Genomic DNA, 18368 nt, shown 5'->3' with positions numbered 1-18368 from the left:
TTTCTCGGTTTTTCGTTTCAGAATTTATAAAAGTGACTAACCAATCAGATACAAGTGATCATGTGTGGGTGGACAAGCAGATTGTATGGATTCATCGTGAAAGTTCGTTATGGTTTTTTATTTAATTATTAAAATCAAGAGGAACAGTCAAGAAACAGTAAAAATCAGAACCAAACTGAAGAAGCGCGTCTAGAATATCTAGAAAGAGAAATCGATCTGCCTTTCTTTCGAACTTGTCGCTGCTGGGAGACGGATTTGAACTCCGGAAATCGCTGAAGAAACAACTGTCTGCGCATGATCGCTTCTTCCAATGGCAGCAACTGGGCAGATGTGGCTATTGAAAGAGAGGAGATGATCAGACTTGCGATATGCATTTTTAGACTTTTTTCGTTGAATAATAGAAGGGAATGATACCTGGCTCTTTTTATACAATTCAAATTGCTAGCAGCAGAGAGACTTATCGTCACTAAAAGCGCTGGTGTTTCAGGAGCCATATCATTTTTACGCAATTGAACTCAATTCTACTCCGTGAATTTTTCCAGAAACATTGATAAGTACATTCTTAATTTTTAGATTGAAAAAGTGGGTTGAAAATGGTACTGAACTATCAGAATATCGGGACGCGGACGATTCCGGGCTTTCCAACAAACAGATCGCTGAATCAAGAATCGCTACCGGCAGATACATCAGTTGAAGGAGCTTGTATTGAAGCACGACTGTCCCCAACTGTCATGTCTCCTCAAGGTTTGTTTCTTTAGCTACAGCTTTCTGTACCCTTTCTTTTCCAGAAAAAGCTGCGTTTCCGGAATACGCAGCGAGAAACGCAAATATCTACCTCGCGCTACGGAACAGAATTTTGATGCTTTGGTTCATCAACCCTCAGAGAGAAGTGACAGTAGAAGACGCTGCGAAAATCATGGAAAGAGAAGAATTGATGAATTCCGAGCTGTTGGCCGGTATCTGGTTCTTTCTCTCCCGCCGCGGCATCATCAATCACGGCGTTTTTGAAGTCAAGGGTAGCGACCATGCGAAGCACACGAATGTAAAGGGAAAGAAGATTTTGGTGGTCGGCGGGGGCATTTCTGGGATCGCCTGCGCCAATCATCTAAAGTACTTGGGATTTGAAGTGAAAGTAGTCGAAGCAATGGAGCGCTTTGGCGGGCGAGTTCTTTCCCTGCGGATGAAAAACGGAAGGGGCGAAGCTGCAACTGCTGATTTAGGTGCAATGATCGTCACAGGCCTTCCTGGCAATCCAATAAATACGCTATCCAAACAGTTCAAAATCGACCTAAAGAAGATAAAGAATGAATGTCCTCTGTATGTTGACGGAAAAGAAATCACAAAAGCAATAGATACGAAGATCGAAACTGTGTTTAACAAAATTCTAGAGGTACTGAATGCTTAATTTCTTTTGCTCTTCATCAGTTTTTAGGCCGTCGCGAAGGTGAAAAAATCCGACAAGCTGAAGGACAGAGATGTTTCTCTCGGAGCAGTGGTCGAAAAAGTCCTCGAAAATCAGCGAAGAGCATGCACCGAAGCTTACATTAACCATCAAAAACGCATCGAGAAGAAACACGAGCATTTGTACTCGCTGGAAACTGAAGGGAGCAAGTTGATCATGCAAATTGCCGAAACGAATCAAGAAATCATCGAACTCGAGCAGAAGGATCGAGAAGCCACGGATAACAATACAAAGTGCATCTATATCTATCACATAAACAAGACCAAGGTTGAGCTGGAGAATTTCATCAAGAAGTTTCGAGAAATTGAGAAAAAGAAGGCGACAATAACGGACGAAATCAAACAATTAGTAAGTCTTTTTTTCGCTGTCTAGAGCTGGGCTCCGCAACCTGTGAAAAACTGAGTTAGCTTCGTGATAGAGAAAAGGCCGCTTGGTCTGACTCAAGTTTCTACACAGGTTTCCTAGCGGAAAGAGTGATCAACTGATGATAATTGCGTTATTCAGGAGAAGAATCCGCCACCAGCAGAATTCCTCAATTTCTTCGAATACCGTCTTTTATATTGGCACATTGCAAATCTCGAGTATGCAAACTCTGCTGAAATCAACGACCTTTCGCTCAAAAACTGGGATCAAGACGATGCTTTTGAGTTTCCTGGTCCTCACTTCGCCGTAAAAGACGGCTACGACACGGTTATTCATAGCCTTGTTGATCATGCCAAGGGTGTACCTCCTCCTGGAATGCCGAAGAAGAACGGAGAAAATTCGGGACATGGTCAAACGAAAGCTGTCGAATTCCAATGGGGTCACAGTGTGAGGAAAATCGAAATGAAAACGAACAAGACTGCAGTAACCCTTCGCGACTTGAGCAAAGAAAAACAAGGACAAGAGAACACGAATCAGGAAGGCGAAGACGACGCAGACACCACGGAAGAATTCGATGCTGTTGTTTGTACCGTTCCTCTGGGAGTTCTCAAGGTAAAGCTGATTATTTAGTCCGGTAATGATGAAAATTTAGGCGGAAAAGATTGACTTTATCCCCCCGCTTCCGGAATTCAAAAAAGCTTCGATCGAGCGACTTGGTTTTGGAAATTTGAATAAAATAGTGATGCACTTTGAAGATCGATTCTGGGACGACCGAGTTGACATGTTTGGAACCGTAAGAACCTAAAATCGGGCACGGCATCAGTCGCTTTTCAGATTGGACCGACTCCAAACTCCCGTGGAGAGTTTTACATGTTCTGGTCGTTGAACAAGAAGGATCCAGTTCTGGTTGGAATGTTTGCAGGTAGCTCGGCGGATATAGCGGAAACAGGTGCAGGTTCTCATTATTTGACCATTTGGCTTGGGTCTGAGATCACGTGAAATTCGGGATTATGTGAGCAACTGCGGACAGTTTGTAAGGATGTCGTTATTCGACGAGCGATGATGCTCCTCAAGGAAATTTTTGGTCAAGGAAAGGTCACTTTTACCAAGCTGAAAAGATCGGAAGTGACGGGATGGAAGCGCAATCCGTTTATTCGAGGAGCGTATTCGTACATCAAAGTCGGCGCATCAGGACGCGGTGAAACACATAAAAAGGTTGAACAGTGAATTTACGGCTCTACTTTAGATTATGACATGCTGTCACTGCCAGTCGAAAACGAGAATACTGGAATTTTCTTCGCAGGGGAGCACACTATGCGAAAGTATCCAGCAACTGTCCACGGGGCTTATTTATCTGGTCTTCGAGAGGTAGAAGCAGAATTCCTTTTCCTGTCACTAAAACGCTTTAGGCTGGCCGAATCGCCGATAAATTCGGAAAGGCGTTTTATCGGACCAATACTTCAGAAAAAGACGACACTTGACAGCTCTAGAATTTCTACATTTTTGCCAGTCGAATTTGCACACTGCCAATTATCAACAATACATGTTATTGACGCACTATCACTGATATTTCTTCTGCTCTCTAGAATTCCTTGTTTGTACCGCTCAAAGTCAATGACAAGAGTTTAGTTCCGCTGCCGTCCAAAAGGGACTCCATTTAACAAGTAGATGGTGTCGCAACCATCTGGCCTCCAACCTCAGGAGATCGACTTTGATCAAGAATGGAGTGAGTTTCGAAAGAGCCTCGACAGTGCTTTTATTCAAAGATGGGACAGAGACAATTATCAAAGCCAATATGGGTAAGCGGCATGCTTTTTAATGGTCGTTTTTATTTTTTTAGACGTGTGTACAGGATTTGTACAGCGAACCCAGAACCCAAGTCAGAAGAACTCTACTCCAACATTTCAAATTACTTCGAAGAAAAATCGCAAGAAAAAGCAACGATGCTGTGTCAATATGAACGCCAACAGCTTCTCGAAGAATATACGGAAAAATGGACACGCTATCAGGTAAATGATATTATTGGGTCTTATATAAACGTCATAATAACCATTTTCCGTCCCTCTGGACACTTAATCTGCCGCAAAATGCCGTCATTCAATATCAAAAATTTTCAGAAAGCGACTGGTGATATAAACAACGTCTGCCGGTACCTGAACAAAAACCACGTCCACAATCTCAACTACTCCAGTGTGGAAGCACATTTGGTCGACAACAGGGATAAATATGAATTCGCCCTGTCAGTAGCTCATCTTGCCTTTGAAAAATGGAGAAAGTTTGTGATTGATAAAATGGCGGATAAGCTCGTTGATGCTTGTTTGAATCTGATTGAACTTATGAGATCTGGTGAGCTTCTCTTTTCGAAGAATTCGGGATTATTGATGATTGAAATCTAGGATGCCTGATTCAAGATGTACAAAGAGGCCAAGTTCATACAGTAGTAAAGTCATTCATGGACGTCTGTCACCACAAACAAAGAAATCGCATGGATCTTTACCAGGTAAATTCTCCTTTAGAAATTGTCTCCTTCAATATTATCAAGAACGCTTTCGAAAAACGCCTTCTCGCTTCAACATCATCCTTTTACGACCAGGAAGGGAAGCGAATTCTAGCACAAGGAGACGTGGGGAATTACATCATGCGGGTACTCGACATTATCAAAATAGAGGACCGGCGGGCATTTTCACTTTTTGATCGATCGACGGTTCAGAAGCAGAAGGAGTGTCTTGTCAAGTCGCTTATTTATGACGCTCTGGACTTTTTGCTCGAAGCTGGTGAGACCATGGTCAAGGAATGGGCCGACAAACGAATAGTTCTAGCCCTTTTTTCCTTATGAAAGTAATCAGCTTTGAAGCCAATTTGAAAGACAGAAAACGCTGAGCAGCTAAATCAACTCTACAGGCTCTTCCAAGACATGGAAGATCCACTTTCAAAGCTAGTAAAGATGTTCAAGCAATACGTCGAAGAAATCGGAGTCAGAAAAATCAAGAAAATAAAGAACCCAAAGGAGTTTGTCGAAGCAACATGCAATCATTACGATCAATACAAGAAATTCGTTGATCGGGTAGGATTCCTTCATTTGTGGAAAAAGGGATGACTGAATTTTATTTAGGTATTCGTTAATGAACCGGAAATGGAGCTTCAAACAGCGTACGATGCTCTTGAAAGCATGGCAGTATTGCAACCTGATAAGCAGTTTCTTGAGAGCCTCAAGGATGCTATGAGAACTATCGTGACGGTTTTGAAATATTTCTTTTTTTTCGGAGAGAATCTCTTCCTTGATTTTTCTAAACCCAGCAAACAGTTAACTACAAAGATCCCAAAAACGAAAACGACAGATCGCGCGCTCCTGAATATTTGGCTCACTACGCAGATTTGATTTTGAAGAAGAAGGGGCAAGAAGAAGTCGTGGATAAGATCGACGAGATAATAAAATGCTTAGAATTTGTTGCTGAAAAGGATATCTTCCAAAGTAAGTTACTTCATGAAAAACGGCTTTCCGCAATCTTCATATGAAAGAAGATATGAAAGAAGAATATTTATAACCTAAAGGTCACAGGCGAGCCCTCAGACTCACCAAGCCATCTGTCAGCTTGAGCGCATATTCGAATTTCCAATAACTTATTTCCGGGGTCTCAAGGATATCTACGGGAGTGACCTCTTTGGTGAACCCAAGGAACCGACGGTTTTCGATTCTCTTCGTTTCGCAATTTCTGTGTAACGGACGAGAACATTTTTCAAAGAACTAAACGACATTTTTTTTAAACAAAGGCGTCATAGTTCACTGCAGTTACGTAACGCGCAAACTTTCATCATCCCCAACAATGTGTTACCTTTCACCATCGATGATATCATGGTTCGTGCCATAGGAACACAATTTCCCACGCTGACCCAAATTTAAGCAGAAGCTAATTTTAAATGACTGCCTTTAGCAAGCTATTCACGAAGACTTGCCAAGAGATTGATCTACGGGCACAGCACATGCATCGAATCAGAGAGAATGATGATTGGAAGGCTGAAAGAAGTCTGTCTGTAAGTAATTTATTCGGGAAAAAATTGGCATCATGAAATTGAAGGTACGAGTTTACATCGAAAATCAAGCGAATGTACGACGACATTATTCTCTCACAGACTCAAATGAGCGAGTACCACCAAAAAGATTATGCATCTTCCGGTACTTTTGCTTTATTTTAAACCTGAAAGTCAACCCTTTTATCAGGTCTTGATGTTAAAGTTCTTGGCAAATCTGCTTGGCCCACGGTCATGTATAACAAGGCACCGAACTCGTTCACGATTCCAAAGGAACTCGAAATATCAGTCAAAAGCTACGAGAAATATTATGAGTAAGTACTTGTCGTTGAATTTATCGTTTCAAATCGTCCTTTAGAGAGAAGCATAAAGATCAACGCAGACTTACGTGGCTGTATCACATGTCCATAGCTGAGCTGAAAACTAACAAGACTCCCAAGGTCCAGTTATTGACAGTAACTACGTATCAAACTGCAATCCTACTGGCATTCAATCACCGGGAAAACATGTCCGTCAAGGAAATGTCTGATCACACGGATCTGGACACGAAGGAGATCCACAAGGTGGGTTCAGAAATCTACCTAATCTTCAACCCTTTTTCAGCAAGTAAGACCTCTGATCGACAACGAGCTCTTGATAGTTCTCGGTGGAGGAGATCTGACGGAGTATACAACCCTGACGATAAATGACAAGTTTGAGAAGAAGGGCACAAAAGTTAAATTGACGCCAAACGCTCAGAAAGGTACATTTCTTAATTTTATTTCATAACTAGCATTTGTCTGTAGATAACAGTATGAGCGACAAAGAACGAGCCAATGTCCTCCAAACAGTTCAAGAAGATAGAAAATATTGGCTCCAAGCAGCTATTAGCCGCATCATGAAGCGTATCAGGCAAGAGGTTGAGATCTTTTCGAGACTTTTTGTTTCTGTTTCCCTAGACAGTGATAATTGAATTTTTTTCCTCACCCCCAAAAAACAGACAAGCGACATATAATGAGCTGCTGATCGAGGTTCAGAAAGAAGCGAAGGGTAGCTTCATGCCAACCACGCCTTTCATGAAAACCACACTGAAAAGTCTGCTAGAGAAAAACTTCATCGAAACGAGTCCAGACTCGACAGATGACGCCCCGATTTACCTTTACATTGCGTAAGATACCCGCTGTGCTTCAAGAGCTATTTTCAACTTGTATCATATTTTTGAATTTTAAACAAAAGAGACATGTTCAACTTTAATCTCTTCAAAAAACCACGAAAAAAAGTATAATTTTCAAACTTGAAAAAAAGGAATCAAAGAAAGATAAAATCGATCACTGTCAGTTACTGCTAATATAACAAAAAATATGTATTTTCTCCGCGTGTTTTTAAGTTCTGTGTATTCATGTGTATTTGCCTGGACTTCTGTAAGACAACAAAATTTACTGATTGCAAAAATGGGCGTTGGGGCAGCCTGTTACTTACAGTTTTAGAGTGAGAAAAGAAAGGGTCGTTTAACTGCGGAAAAATGGGTACAGAAGGAACCGTAGTAGGGGGCGGTGGTGACAGCCTGAAGAAGAAAATTACGCTAAGGTAAATGAACCTGATTCGACGTTATTTTACCGAATTTTAGAAATGGTGTTACTCTAATTGTTGGAAATATCATCGGCTCTGGAATTTTTCTGACGCCAACCGCTGTTCTCTTTGCTTCCGGCTCCCCCGCGCTCTCGCTCATCAGTTGGTCTTTCGCTGGTCTTTTCTCGCTGATAGGCGCTATTTGCTACGCTGAGCTTGGAACAACTATCGTGAAATCTGGTGCTTCCTATGCCTACATTCTCGAAGCCTTTGGCGAGTTTATTGCTTTCCTCCGACTTTGGATTTCTGTTCTTGTTATCGAACCTACAGTTCAAGCCACAATCGCCATCACATTTGGACAGTACTTGCTTCAGGTAAATGCAAATTTTTCTTCAACAAAATTAACCCAATGCCAGCCCTTCAATCCAAACTGCGAGCCAGATATGCTCTCGACTCGTCTTGTTGCCGCTGCCTGTATCTTTTCAATCATGTATGTGAACAGTATCAATGTTCGCTACGGCACCCGCCTTACTGACGTCTTCGGTAATTGGTCCGTTAAAAATTCCCTCTCTAGTTTTACTCCTAGCCTATGCAAAAGTAGCAGCTTTGATCGTACTTGTCTTTACTGGTCTTTACTACCTCTTCTTTACTTCTTCCGGGCAAGTGACTAACTTCACCACCGGAGCCTGGACAAATTCCAAATACGATCCACTTTCCATCGTTATCGGCTTGTATCAGGGACTTTTCTCGTACTCTGGTTGGGATACTCTCAACTTTTTAGTTGAAGAACTTCAGGATCCCTTCGTCAATATGCCTAAGGTAAGCAATAAGGTTAGCTCAACGAGTAATTAGTCTTAGGCGATCTGGATTTCTATGCCCATTGTCATTCTCATCTATGTCTCCATTAACGTCGCTTACCTCGCTGTTTTAACTCCATCCGAGATCATGTCTTCGGCGGCTCTTGCAAACGATATGGCGACTCGTACACTTGGCTCCATCGGCGGCATCTGCGTCCCCATCTGCGTCGCCATGTCCTGCTGGGGCGGCTTGAACTCGTCCATGATGGCTTCAAGCCGTCTTTTTATGGTTGGATCCCGAGAAGGCCACTTGCCTCAGTGGATTTCCATGATTACTTTCAAGGGAAACTCGGGTACTCCTGCGCCAGGTAAATCCGATCATTTCCTCTTTCTTCCCTGACAACGGAATTTTCTTTCAGCCATGATCTTTACCGGACTTCTAACTATCCTCTATCTTCTCGTGCCAAATGTCTTTGATTTGGTCAACTACTACAGCTTCACGTACTGGCTTACTGTTGGCCTCTCCGTCGCTGGTCAAATCTACCTTCGCTTCACACAACCGGATCGCCCGAGACCCATCAAATTCAGTCTCGCCTGGCCGATTATTTTCACTCTCATGTGCACCCTCCTGATTGTGGTGCCTCTCGTAACTGAACCAGTCGATACCTTGATCGGCTGCGGAATGATGTTCTCCGGAATAATTCCCTGGTATTTATGGAAGAAAACAGACTGGCTAGACAAGTGTGGATGTATTAAAGCCTTTGCGAATGGCTGCGAAAGAATCACAGGTACAGAAATCTTTTATAAACGAAAGCTGACAGTAAATTAAGAGTCTATCACTCGAAAGTTGCAGCTTCTTCTGCCAGTCATTCCGGGAAAACTCGCCGACGAATAGACCTAAAGCTAGAATAAGACACTTCTCTGAACGAAACCATTGCCGAATGATCCAAGAACGACCTGCTCTCCCATTTCATGAATGTATATCTGTACAAATGACCTACAAAATGATTTAGTATATTTTAATTTCAACAAATCCAATCCAGCCATCCAGCCATTGTGTTAGTCTTTGCATTCATACCTTTTCATTACATCTAGTTCCAATTAATTTTTCCTCGTTTTTTTTTCAATTCAATTTATACATTTCAAGCACAAAACTGACCTTCTCTTCAAGCCGAGATCAAAATATCGTTACAAATCTTTATTAGACAGAATTCTTTTATGAAAATATAATATATTTGAAAAATGTGTATTTGGCTTGTGTATGATATGAGAATATCAACCACGGGCCCCATATAAAGGCATGTGTTGTTTTCAATTAAAAAGGAGGGAGACAAATTGTCTTCAGATACAGATGGGCATCAAATTTCCATCGACATCGCAGCTTTTTGGCTGGGTTAAGCTTCGGTTTCTGAATCTGAATCTTCCTCTGACGAGCTGTCATTTGACGGAGAATCTGCGTCAGATTCCACATAGGAGGTTCTCTGGCTTTCCATAGGATCCACGGAATTATCTTCGCAGCAAAAACAGCATCCTTTGTATGAGATATTTCGACGTGCAAGGAAACTAGTGAGAATTTCTAGTATTATCATATCCCGTGATCCTGCAGATTGTGCTAGTAGAATGAGTATTATGAAATCAATGAGAAGAAGGACTATTTCCGTAAACAAAGAGAAATAATACGTCTTTGCCAAGGCTTAAATAAATAAATTATCTTTTACATAGCGTTGGGTAACAATTAATAAACCGTAATAATCCTCCTACCTGGCCTTGAAAAACGCTCTTCGAAAATGTCAATCTCTTCCCCGGATCCGTCGCCTAGCAATCTCAATTTATGTTCAAGACAGTTGAACTTTACCTGAATACTCTCCAGATCCTTCTTTGACGTGCTTTTTTTAAGGTTAACGAAGTTTTCCAGCCCAGGTCCACCTTATAGACCCCCAAACACCATACCTTTTTAGAATCACCAGAGAATTTTAAGAACTTTGATGGTTTTAGATTCTAGAAAAGTCCACTTCCGGTCGATTCTAGAGCCGGAAGTTGGCTTAAAACTTAATAAAGGCATGCATGTGACCTATTAAATTAAAGCTTGTGAAATTTCTAGTCTTTTGGAAGGGTAACTAACCCGAACCGCGGTCAGACAAACCGAATAAAACTGAAAAAAAATCATCAATTTATGGCTTTTTTACATAATTTTACCGGTCGGTTTGGCCACGTTTGAGACTGTGTCTTCTGATATATTGATCATAGGATGACTCAAAATCTTCTGGGCATCGATTTGATAGGTTACACTCTACCAGTACTCCCAAATTTCGTCAACTTCCGGCTCTAGAATCGACCGGAAGTGGACTTTTCTAGAATCTAAAACCATCAAAGTTCTTAAAATTCTCTGGTGATTCTAAAAAGGTATGGTGTTGGGGGGTCTGTAAGGCGGAAGTGGGCTGGAAAACTTCGTTAACCTTAAAAAAAACACGTCTTTGCTGCGAGAGTCCAAGTCTCCGAAGAACAATGCTTCGCTATTGAAAAAGCTTTCCTCTAAGATGAATTCACCATCATCGGTTGAATCGATGCTGGTCTCATTTTCATAAGTCCAGTCGTCCACGAAGTTGTAGCAAGTTTGATTGAGAAAAAGCGAGTCGTAGTGCAGCGGAACATCGACTTTTTCCAAACAAACGGTCTAATAGAGACGATATTTTGATGCGTATGAAGATTTTGAATCTTACATGAATTGAGAAAATAATCCCAAGCCAAAGTACACCTCCCATTGCACAAATCGCACCAAAAGTAGCCAGAATCGAGACTCTTTTAAAGCTGCTAAAGAATATCACGGCCGACTTTTCCTTCGACGCTCTTAGACCAAGGAATGCAGCTAGAACTCCCAGACATCCTGCAATCATTCCTATCCCATATGAGGGCATGAAGTCGAATAGTGCTTGATTGGTGACGACAATGATGTCAAGACTGTTTGCGGTTAGACGACAAGTGTACCGGGCAAAGGTGTGGAAAGCAGTCTAGGAAAAATGAAAAAAGCCTTCTGGTGCAATGCCGCACAGCAATTTAATTTATTCTAGCTACAGCTTACTGCTCACGCAATCAAAGGTGGCCTGTTGATCAAGCTCCGTTGGAACAATTGCAAATTTTCAATATGGCCCATTAGGGACTATCACGGGAGCGTCAGGGCCCAATTTTCGCTTTCCCAACTACCCGAAATAGTCATCGATTTTTCTTGTTTTTTCAGACAACATATGTTTTCTTACCTGCTGATTCCAAATATGATTGAAAAATTGGCAAAAAAATATTGAATATTATGAAAAACACGAAATTTATCTTTCAAAGAGGTGAATTATATAGACCATGCCTTGCCAGGTCACTCTTTTTTCGATATATTCTCTATCAGACACTTCCCTTGAATCTCTGAAAAAATATTTTTACTTGGGCGTACTAGCCGCTTGAAATCTTCAGATAACTAGAGGCATGTCGCAACTCGCGCGACGCGGGGCACCGCGCGAAGGGCCTGGAGCAGCATCGCCCGCAGCGAGGGCCGAACCTTTCGGTGGAAGGTGACAAAATGAGTGGTTCGATTTCTTGCTGCAAGTTCTTGAGCATTTTTACAAAGCACATAATATGAAATGAAATTAACTTTGGAGGAAGCCGAAGAAAAATTGATAGAAAAAGGGCTCACAACAAGAGATGAAATCGAGGAAGATAAGAAAAACAAGTACACTATGGAAAGTCAAAATGCAGAATACTCCTTCGATTTAAAAGAGCTGTGAAGAATGATAACAGCTGTTTTTACTGCCTAATACTGATCAAAATAAACTATTTATTCTTATTTCCGCTCAGTGAATTGATTAAGATTAGCGCGCCTCGCTGTGAGACAGCGCTAAAAATAAATGCTTGTTCTGAGAGCTTTTCAGGCTTATTAAAGGCTTAAATAGTCAGCTCTTTCGAGAAAATATCACGAGAAAGAGGTTTGATGGCAAGATTACTTTATTCAAACCATTTGTGGAATGAAATAACCTGAAAGGCTAGTATAAGGGGTGCCATCTTCGAAAGTTTGAAGCGCTCTCACGCGCCACCATGTGGATTTATGTAAAAATTAAGTACATATTTGGAATCAGCGAAAAAAACTGTACTAGATGATAAATTTTCATAGTTATCGGAGCACCTTGATTTTTCCGTGAAAGTCCCTATTATATATTATATGGCTTAGATGGAAAATGTTAATTTTAAGGCAAAAAGAACTGCATTCTCAAAAATATTTCACTCTTAGATTTTCTCACAAAATTATGAAGTTCGAACCGTTCCTTATGAGCAAAATCGACGTAATAATGACCCACCAACTTGCCTTTCTGACTTGTTTCGCGTACTTCACCATCTTATACCATGTATCTCATATTCATTCCAAAAAAATAATCGTTCGAAATTCGAATTCTTGCAAATATCAATTTATCTTGGAAACGCGACGATGATGAGGTAGTCCGTGAAATTTTAAGACAAACTCAAATATTTGAAAGAAGAAGTATTTAAATCTCTATCTCAAATATCTGCATCTGCACATGTCATGATAAATCCTCCGGAGGAAGTTCCAAAGATGTAAGAAGAACTATCATTATTGAGAATAAATTATTCTTGTTTGCAAATATGAAACTTCACCTTTGAGTTTCCTTTTCTAAAAATAGACAGATAAAGCTTTTATCAGAAGAAAGTATTTATTATTTAAAATAACCATTAGCCCTCAGAGTCCAAACTTTTGGTGGGCACTAGACTGACTGGCTCTTCCGTGTGGTATTTATTTGAGCGGTCTAGTTATGGGTGAAATGTATGGTGGAGGTTGGGTGTGGTGCTCCAACCCTCCGGGGCCTTGAGCAGTGAGTAACACCACTCCTTTTTTGTTGTTACTCTTTTTAAAGTATTGCCAATTTCTCAAGAGTCCAAAGACGGAAGCGATTAGTTTGAGAGCCATTGTCATTGGAAGATCGCGAAGACAGAAAAGTAACGAAGGGAGAAGTCAGAAGAAGCGTCCAGATTAAAGATAAATGTAAGTGGGTCTTCAGTCAAGGGATTATCCATCTGCAGCTTTGGCCGATTGCGGCCGACAGGTTTTTTTCCTTGATCTTGAAGTTTAAGGTGCACGGAAATGTTCAAAAAAAAGCTGCTCTGCGGTCAAGTTTACAGACCTTCTGAGATTTTCTTCTCGATTTTTTTTTTGAAAATTGTTAGAAATATAATTTTTAATCTTTTAATTTTTTAATAAAAAAGAACGATTAAGTTAAGAATGCCAAAAGTGCAATTGAATTTAACTAGTCACTTTGTTTCATACAATCATTTTTTAGAAGGACAGAAAATGTTCGATTATCAAATTCATTTATTGTTTTCATAACAAACTTCGCTTCTGACTTCGCTGCCAATTTTGCGAAATTCAAATTAAAAGATGGATAGATTTACACAATGTGTCAAGCTTTCAAGTTTTGAAAATGAACTCTTCTGAAACAAAATACTCATGCTCAAATCTTCAACTTACAAAAGCTATTTAGAACGCCCAGGGGCTCAGAAAAGAAGAATGCATGCCGCTGAATGTCCGACACTGTTTCTCTAGGGTCAAATTCCAGCGCTCAAAATTCTGAAACCGAGCTATTTAACGTTGCCGATCGAGGAGATACAGCGATGTCGAAACAGAGACGCAACAGTGTCAAGAAATCTAAAGGGTAAGTTTTAAATTTGATTGATTTTTGAAGAAAATTACCAGAAAAGTCGTTTTTTCGCCTGAAATGGTATGAATTTCGTGTGAACAAAAAGGCAAATAATGCTGACTTTAATACAAAGAAAAGCCTTCAAGTTTGACATTTTAATGAAAAAACGCGTTAGGGATAATGCACGAGCATTGACCGACCAAGCGGCCAATGTAATAACAGCGCATATTGTTTAATTACCGATTATTAAATCAAGTTTATGAGCTCAAGAGCCTGACGCAGCATGACCGGAAAAGAGCCCATCAGTCTCGTAGTAGTTAGACGTTTGCGTTCGTTTCGTTTTCCGGATTTAAAATGTCAAGAGCGACGAAAGTTAGGGTAGACATAGAGAGATTAAAACGCACGAGATTATGCTTCTTTCTTTTGCCGAGGTAAACCTTATTTATTGTTTATAATTTATTAATAATAAAATAATTTTATATAATTAAAATCGTAAGAATCGGGAAGTCGTTTGCGGCTTCGAGAAAAAAAGAAAGAAAAAGCCGCGCTTTGCGCGGCTAAAGTTTTTTTCTCGAAGCCGCAAGCGGCTTCTCGATCTTTATCAATAATTAAATTTTTTGATAATTTTCATTTTTTAAATTCAAGCTTTTGAACATCTGAAAAACTGATTAAAATTACTTCTCTTTTGTAAGCTTTTTTTTCATTCATAAAATGTTCGAAATCAAAGTCAGGCTCTTTTGCTTATGGCAATTGCAAACGTTTGCCGGTGAATATTTGCCCGTTTTTCCTCCATTTTCTGCGGCGCATCATAAAAATAAGCCTAAAGCGGCTCAAGTTACGCTTTAAAAGAGACCAGGCGTGAATAAATTAATCGAAATTTCCGAAATCATCGTCGACTTTTTATGATTTAGAGAAAATTTCTTTGAAATTCTTTTGGGAAAAAAAGCAAAGAGAAAAGCGTAAAAATGAAAATTGTTTATAGAAGATGGGACAGCAAATACTTCATCACGATTGTCTGTTTTATGTTGGTGCTGATGATCAATATCCACTTGCTGATGAACAAAAAAGGCGCACTCGCTGATTTTTTATTCGAAGCTCCCGTGGTAAGTTTATTTTCTCGGTACAAATCATAAAAAAATTAACACTTCTTTATCTTTTATTTTTTTATTGAGCGTTTTTCCTAGTTCATGAATTATTTCTGCCTAAACATGATTTTAACAGCCAAAGGATTGAAAAAATCCAGACCAAAATTTAAACTCATTAATTATAGAGTCTATAATATAGACGAATGTTAAGAAATCCTAAAAAACCTCCCTGCGAGACATTTCATGGCGCAACCGCGAAAGGTCGCCGCTATTGTAGCTCGAGCCACAACAATTTTCTGGTGCATCTTCAGCCACACGCTCCTTTGTCTTGATTACGCCTTTCTCTCTGTTTGACATGTTGCAGGGAAATTAGTTTGTGCAGGGAAAAGCCGTATGTCGTCTCTTTTGATGACTCTTTTTTTGATTTTAAGGTCGTTTCAAGCTGAGATTGGGAAACTGTGTAGAAACCTGACCCAGGGTCCAAGAAGATCCGTGTCTCAAAAATCGAGGATAAATTTGGCAAAGCCGCTCCGCGGCTTCGTTAGAAAAATGCCGCTGTGCGGCTCTTTAGTCAAAATCTTATCAGACCCTGACTCAGGTTTTGAAACAGGTTGCTGAGCTTGGGCATTGAAAATCTTGAAAACAAAGCGCTAGAAAATCCTAATTTCCCAAATCATGGAGCGCAGATAAATTATGCCGGAGATATTTAATCCAGAATCCGTATTTCCTTGGCGCCCCGTTTGCGGCTAATCCATGAAAGCTGTAAAACCTATTCCTGCAGTACATGATAGAAAATGCGCCGGGAGCCATGTTTGGAGGTGAAAATTTGGCGCTCGTGTCGCTGAAAATCCGCGGTCGGCGGCGGTGCTCTTGAATCTCTCTCTAATTTTTTCAGATTTTCTTAAATTGCGCCGGACACGCTGCCAGGACGCGGCGCTCAAATTTTTAAGCTTCCAATTTTGAGTTTTTTTTTGATTTCGTCTTTTCGAAAATCAGGGCCAGAGATGAGCTCAAGCCTGCTCGCGGACAGCCGAGTAGTGAAAAGTCGATGAGGGCGAAAAAGAAAAGATTGAGTAGCAGGAAACTCCTATGCTGGAACATGAGAGACGTTATCGCCTTTGCTACTGTAGTTGGGGCGCTACTGTTTATCACGGCAAGGGCAAGGGCGCAAAAGATGAACTATGAGATCGAAGTTCGCGCTAGAATGAGCAGGGTAAATATAGCTGATAGTTCATCAGTGGCAAACTATTTTTATGACACCCGGTTTTTTTTTCAGGACAAAAACAAATCTTCTTTTATTTTTATTGGTCATTAAACTAATTGAAACTATAAGAAATAATTTCAACAAGCTCGCACTTAACCTGTCTCAATTTTTTTATTGATGATGTTTTATTAACCGCGAATTAAGGGAGTCCCGACAGTTCAACACGAAGAGTACATCAATCACCCGAAAGTTTATCAAAGGCCGAATTTACCGAGCTGCGAAGGAGTGCCGCGAAGAAACTTAGTCTTTACCAAGGTACTAAGAAAACATCAAAGCGAGTTCGAAAAACATACTTTTCAGACGCATAAAACAGGGGGCACGACTTTGACGAATATTCTGCTGCGGTATGCGGAGAAACATCACTTGGTGACGGGACTGCCATTTGGCTCCCACTGGGAACTGGCAGGATACCCTGGCTTGTTTGACACGGAACTGATAGATCCGATTTTGCCCAAGTACAATCTTATGTGCCACCATTTCAGGAAGCGTTTCAAAAAAGATAATTTCTCTTTTTCCGCTATTTGTTTAGTTTTACTACAAATTTTAAGCAAAAACTCCTTTTTTGAAATCATGGAAGATATGGCCCAGATATTAAAAAAGTAACCCATCCAGATCACGTGTTCATCACCATGCTCCGAGATCCCGTTGGAAACTTCGAATCTGAATTCGGCTTCTTCCGAGATTATCCTTTCCCGCAATGGGTTGGAGAAAATGGAACGATTATTGATTTCATGAAAAATCCAAGCGGACTGTATAACAAGAAGACTCCTTGGTATTTCAGGTAGCTAGAAACACCAACTGATAGAATCAATCAGTTCAAAGTTCATTGAATCCGCTTATCATTATTTTTAGAGGGAAAAACTACATGTCCTTCGATCTCGGGCTTGAACATGAAAGCGAGAGCGCAAGCTACATCGAAAGTGCCATCGAAGAACTAGAACAAACATACCATCTCGTCCTGCTGACTGACTATTTCGAAGAGTCGCTAATCCTCCTCAAAGTAAGTGGCCCGTCCTCTCGACAGCCGAGGACTTTATTGCCATCTGCAGATCGGCCCTTGTAATCTCCCAAAGTCAAATGTTCACATAGAAGCGGAATGTTGAACGTTTGAACGAGAAATTCTAGAAATCGTTCAAAATTGATCGTGTTTAGGAGCTGATGTGCATGACGGATGAAGACTTGGTGTATCTGCAGCTGAAGACGCGCACGGAGCGAGTCGCCGTGGACCCCGTCCTCAGCCAGAAGATCCGCAGCTGGAACAAGCTCGACACGGCGATCTACGATCACTTTCTTGCTGTGTTCAACGAAAAAATCAAGGCGTTTGGCACCACGAGAATGGCGCAAGAAGTCATGAAGCTCAGGAAGAACATCGCAGCGGTCAAAGAACAATGCGTAGAGGTACTTAATCCGATCATAGTGTTCCCTAAAGGACCTCCTTTATCTTAGTAGCTTACTTTAAAAGATTCCATCGTAAAGTAAATAACATCCATTTTAGAGCGTCGATACTCAGCGAGAACACAGTTGGATTCAACGAAATGTCCTGCGGAAAGGTTCACCAGAGATATGTCGAAAAATGAACTGGGGAGAGGTCAAATATGGAGACCATATCAGGTAATTTCAGGACTTTCTTCACCAGAATAATACTTTCTATGTCAGGGAACTCCAACGATCCTGGACCTCGATACCTCCTCAACCAGCAATAAGCGACCGCGAAAATAAACTGCGCGCAACTCAAATCGAAATTCTCGGAGAAGAGGTCTTCCAGAGCACGACGAAGAGATAACACCATGTCCTCAGCAAATTTAAAATAACCGCGAGGACCTCCTTAATTTATCGAACCAAGTGTATTCAGTACGAAAGCTGCAAATTCAAAGCAGAAAGCGAACAACTATCAAATTAACTGTATTTACACAAACTTAAGGATCGGGCACCGATAAAAAAGATTTCTTCAAGTGAGTGATAAATTTTCGTTCTCAACCACTGCACAACAGTTTACATTATTTATCTTGATAAAAAAATACTGTCAAAAACCTGCCTCTGGCAGCTCATTATAGCAGCTGTCAATCACAATAATTATAATATAAGTTTATTTAATAAAAAAAGATCAAATAAGTCCTAAAAAATGTCTTT

General features: G+C 40.6%; 4 protein-coding genes and 1 long non-coding RNA gene across 5 annotated transcripts; 4 read left to right on the top strand and 1 right to left on the bottom strand.

Moving 5' to 3' along the window:
• Positions 1-577: 577 nt before the first annotated feature.
• On the top strand, positions 578-3405 carry LOC145695610 (lysine-specific histone demethylase 1A-like). Its single transcript, XM_081772601.1, has 9 exons — positions 578-744; positions 789-1390; positions 1433-1810; positions 1967-2437; positions 2478-2618; positions 2660-2774; positions 2856-3023; positions 3072-3193; positions 3235-3405. Exons 1-9 carry the CDS (start codon positions 594-596, stop codon positions 3304-3306), a joined length of 2220 nt encoding a protein of 739 aa, XP_081628727.1. The 5' UTR covers positions 578-593; the 3' UTR covers positions 3307-3405.
• A 20-nt stretch (positions 3406-3425) lies between these two features.
• Positions 3426-7128, top strand: LOC145695609 (cullin-2-like). The gene is made up of 15 exons (XM_081772599.1): positions 3426-3624; positions 3666-3834; positions 3943-4171; positions 4222-4325; positions 4368-4616; positions 4692-4889; positions 4938-5059; positions 5131-5297; positions 5758-5857; positions 5902-5999; positions 6045-6168; positions 6213-6417; positions 6458-6596; positions 6640-6745; positions 6834-7128. Exons 1-15 carry the CDS (start codon positions 3494-3496, stop codon positions 7003-7005), a joined length of 2313 nt encoding a protein of 770 aa, XP_081628725.1. The 5' UTR covers positions 3426-3493; the 3' UTR covers positions 7006-7128.
• A 91-nt stretch (positions 7129-7219) lies between these two features.
• LOC145695611 (Y+L amino acid transporter 2-like) lies at positions 7220-9249 on the top strand. The gene is made up of 7 exons (XM_081772602.1): positions 7220-7420; positions 7461-7776; positions 7819-7945; positions 7989-8221; positions 8261-8567; positions 8619-8987; positions 9030-9249. Exons 1-7 carry the CDS (start codon positions 7356-7358, stop codon positions 9092-9094), a joined length of 1482 nt encoding a protein of 493 aa, XP_081628728.1. The 5' UTR covers positions 7220-7355; the 3' UTR covers positions 9095-9249.
• A 547-nt stretch (positions 9250-9796) lies between these two features.
• Positions 9797-10080, bottom strand: LOC145695571 (uncharacterized). The gene is made up of 3 exons (XR_014133751.1): positions 10055-10080; positions 9961-10014; positions 9797-9892 (listed from the first exon to the last, which is right to left on the bottom strand). It is a non-coding gene; the product is annotated as an uncharacterized LOC145695571 (long non-coding RNA).
• Positions 10081-13106: 3026 nt separating this feature from the next.
• On the top strand, positions 13107-18329 carry LOC145711833 (galactosylceramide sulfotransferase-like). Its single transcript, XM_081789522.1, has 10 exons — positions 13107-13237; positions 13734-13904; positions 14872-14992; positions 16383-16493; positions 16539-16725; positions 16806-17019; positions 17091-17238; positions 17391-17636; positions 17734-17849; positions 17895-18329. The coding sequence occupies exons 2-10, from the start codon at positions 13774-13776 to the stop codon at positions 18019-18021; spliced, it is 1401 nt and encodes a 466-aa protein (XP_081645648.1). The 5' UTR covers positions 13107-13237; positions 13734-13773; the 3' UTR covers positions 18022-18329.
• The last annotated feature ends 39 nt before the right edge of the window (positions 18330-18368 follow it).

Source organism: Oikopleura dioica, chromosome 1 (assembly GCF_907165135.1).
Source record: "Oikopleura dioica chromosome 1, OKI2018_I68_1.0, whole genome shotgun sequence".
Lineage (NCBI taxonomy): Eukaryota > Metazoa > Chordata > Appendicularia > Copelata > Oikopleuridae > Oikopleura > Oikopleura dioica.
The sequence above is the reverse complement of the archived record's forward strand: the minus strand, read 5'-3'. Positions and strand labels throughout refer to the sequence as shown.

Coding starts and splice junctions, on each gene's coding strand:
- LOC145695611 (XM_081772602.1), top strand. CDS start 7,356: ATGGGTACAGAAGGAACCGTAGTAGGGGGCGGTGGTGACAGCCTGAAG. Junction 7,421..7,460: donor AAGAAGAAAATTACGCTAAG/GTAAATGAACCT, acceptor ACCGAATTTTAG/AAATGGTGTTACTCTAATTG. Junction 8,568..8,618: donor CTCGGGTACTCCTGCGCCAG/GTAAATCCGATC, acceptor ATTTTCTTTCAG/CCATGATCTTTACCGGACTT.
- LOC145695610 (XM_081772601.1), top strand. CDS start 594: ATGGTACTGAACTATCAGAATATCGGGACGCGGACGATTCCGGGCTTT. Junction 2,438..2,477: donor TTCCTCTGGGAGTTCTCAAG/GTAAAGCTGATT, acceptor ATGAAAATTTAG/GCGGAAAAGATTGACTTTAT. Junction 3,024..3,071: donor AGTCGGCGCATCAGGACGCG/GTGAAACACATA, acceptor GCTCTACTTTAG/ATTATGACATGCTGTCACTG.
- LOC145695609 (XM_081772599.1), top strand. CDS start 3,494: ATGGTGTCGCAACCATCTGGCCTCCAACCTCAGGAGATCGACTTTGAT. Junction 3,625..3,665: donor AATTATCAAAGCCAATATGG/GTAAGCGGCATG, acceptor TTATTTTTTTAG/ACGTGTGTACAGGATTTGTA. Junction 4,326..4,367: donor ATCGCATGGATCTTTACCAG/GTAAATTCTCCT, acceptor AATATTATCAAG/AACGCTTTCGAAAAACGCCT.
- LOC145711833 (XM_081789522.1), top strand. CDS start 13,774: ATGTCCGACACTGTTTCTCTAGGGTCAAATTCCAGCGCTCAAAATTCT. Junction 13,905..14,871: donor AGTGTCAAGAAATCTAAAGG/GTAAGTTTTAAA, acceptor AATTGTTTATAG/AAGATGGGACAGCAAATACT. Junction 16,494..16,538: donor GAAACTTAGTCTTTACCAAG/GTACTAAGAAAA, acceptor CATACTTTTCAG/ACGCATAAAACAGGGGGCAC.